General features: G+C 30.7%; 1 protein-coding gene across 1 annotated transcript in view; it reads left to right on the plus strand.

Annotated features, from left to right (window-relative positions):
• The window catches only part of LOC137656870 (thrombospondin type-1 domain-containing protein 7B-like), a 57,153-nt gene that overhangs the window by 155 nt on the left and 54,498 nt on the right, over positions 1 to 2,500 (plus strand). Inside the window, 2 exon segments of the mRNA XM_068391238.1 lie at positions 1 to 24; positions 1,289 to 1,419. The exon segment at positions 1 to 24 is cut by the window's left edge and continues 155 nt beyond it. Coding sequence (XP_068247339.1) covers positions 1 to 24; positions 1,289 to 1,419 — 155 coding nt within the window.

Below are 2,500 nucleotides of genomic sequence, written 5' to 3' on the forward strand. Positions count from 1 at the left end.
CAACGGAACTCGACTACCACTCAGGTTAGCTGTTTCATGACTTTGTAACCTCCTTCTCCTTTCGCTCTTTTATCAATAACAATTTAATCTTTATGCCCATAAGGCAGCGAAATATTTAAAAAAAAAATTTTGGCGACAAATTTGTTTCATCCATATTTCATAGTCACTAGTTGCTTCCTGATACAGAAAATACAAGAGCTTATGTTACTATGTTTGTGAACGATATAGATATAACTTTTTTACCTTAATGTACCATTAGATGTCAAATATAGCTATTTACACATATGTTTCTTTGAGTCCACGTACTATTATTTCTGTTAAAGAAAGATATGAATATATTAGAATAAATCGTCAACTTCTAGAATATAATATACGTACTCTAATGGCGGAAAAAAAATAGCATTGAAATAGGTAGAAAAGACATCTTAAAAATTGATGCTCATGAGGATCGCAATTATAATTAGCATAAGATGTAGAAAAGAGGGTTAATATCTCTAATTGGAAAGCAATAAAAAACCTGCTATTTGATAGCATACTTTTCCATTTTTATTTTTATTCCTTAATCAAAAGGTTACAGTTTGAATATATAGGCTTGAAATTACAGTACCTTAGACGGAAATTTGTTTTCAGAATTATTTCCCATTAAAAATGCAAATCTTTAGTAAAAGGAGATCCAAAATATATTAGAAAAGTCAAGTGGGGGAATGTTGTGACAATTACCAAATTCTTTAACTTTTTGAATGTATATTGGCACACCCTTGAATATCAAGAAGTAAATTACACCGAAATAAATTTTTGATGATATATTTTTTTTAGAGATTGTTGGCAAATTTCTCAAATTGATAACTATTTCAAGAAAAACGTCGATACCACAACGTTTCTTTTGATATATAAATAGAATGGATAAACAGAGTTTTCCGAGGATAATCTGAGTGCAAGAGTATTTAAACATAAATATATTCTCTGACTTGGATTGTCTATTTTTACCTCCAACAAGTAGATTAGGGTTTTAGTTCAATTTGTTTCTCTATGTGCTAGAAGATTTACTCAAAATGCTACTTTGTATTTTTATGAGAAATTTGGCATAAATGGGTCTCGTGAATGGCAATTGGTCATTAAATTTAGAGGGGCCAAATCTGGCAAAGGCACCTTTTAGCAGAAATGTTGGGTAGGTTTATAGCTCCTGCATGTATTTTTTTATGTTTTGGTATTAATGCAGAGTAATATTAATATCAAGACTAATCTTTTTATTGGAAGGTAATTATTCTTTTTTTTTCTTTTTGAAAAGGTTTTGCATCTCTGCCTTAGAGTTCCGGGCCATGAGGCATCGGACCTGCATCGTGAACCGGGACTGTCTAGTTACCCAGTGGTCCAGTTGGGAAACTATAGTCCCCAGGTTGCATCGCTCCAAATGGACTGGTAAGACTCAAGAGAAATTTTTGTCAGTGGAAAGAATTCTATGTGTTTAATTAACTTAATCCTGTACAAAGAGACGCACTATCAAATACACATGAACGCTACTTTTTGCAATCTATTAGTTAAAGTGTCTTGATAATAGTCCATATGAGATCCATCATCTACCATCACTTGAACTTGAAAAGAAGATGGTTTTATGAATGGCGCAGTCAAAAGTAGCACGTAAGTTGAGTCTAATCGTATGGACTTCATAGCTAGATAATTATAAGTACTTAGTGAGAAAAAACATAATGCAAACTAGTGACTGATTGCTTGTGAATTCACCCTATTTATAAATATTTTTTTTATAAATCATTAAACAATAAATGAAGTATATAAAATGGCAAGTAATCAATAAAACTAGAACTATAATAATCATATCAATGTAAACAAGAAAGAAGCCTATTTCTACAACGCAAACAGAAAATTCTCTTATGTTACAAGCTTGAAAAATATATACAGAAGCTATGCAATCAGTAATAATGACTCAAAAAATCAATATAAATTTGTCAACATTTTCCATAGGCATCATGGCCACATTAAAGACTATCTAAATAGATATTAAAAAACACGATCATAATATATCTACAATCAGGGGAAAAAATTAAGCTTAAAGTGCTTCTACTATTACTGTCATCTGTTATAATTAATTCTAAATACTTGAACAACTTAATCACTTCATAATTCCACCATGAATCATCATCTTTTGTAGCACAATCTATCTGAATTCTAAATACCTTTATAAACTTAATTTCTGCTATTATTTATTTTCATTTGTTAATGTACCTTCCTCATAAACACTTTTGGTACACCATTATCCAGAGATATCACCAATTCTAAATAACAAACAACGTCACGCCTGCATTTACTGTTTTATCCTCTGACCTTTTGCAACCCTTTATACATATGGTAGTAAATACCAAAGGGGACAACAGATTCGTGTCTAATATCACAAAAAAACATTCACTATCCCAGATGCATATACTAAATTACAGATCACTCTATTACAACAACATACAGACACATTCATATATATATATATATA

This window comes from Palaemon carinicauda, chromosome 17, assembly GCF_036898095.1.
Source record: "Palaemon carinicauda isolate YSFRI2023 chromosome 17, ASM3689809v2, whole genome shotgun sequence".
NCBI classification, from domain to species: domain Eukaryota; kingdom Metazoa; phylum Arthropoda; class Malacostraca; order Decapoda; family Palaemonidae; genus Palaemon; species Palaemon carinicauda.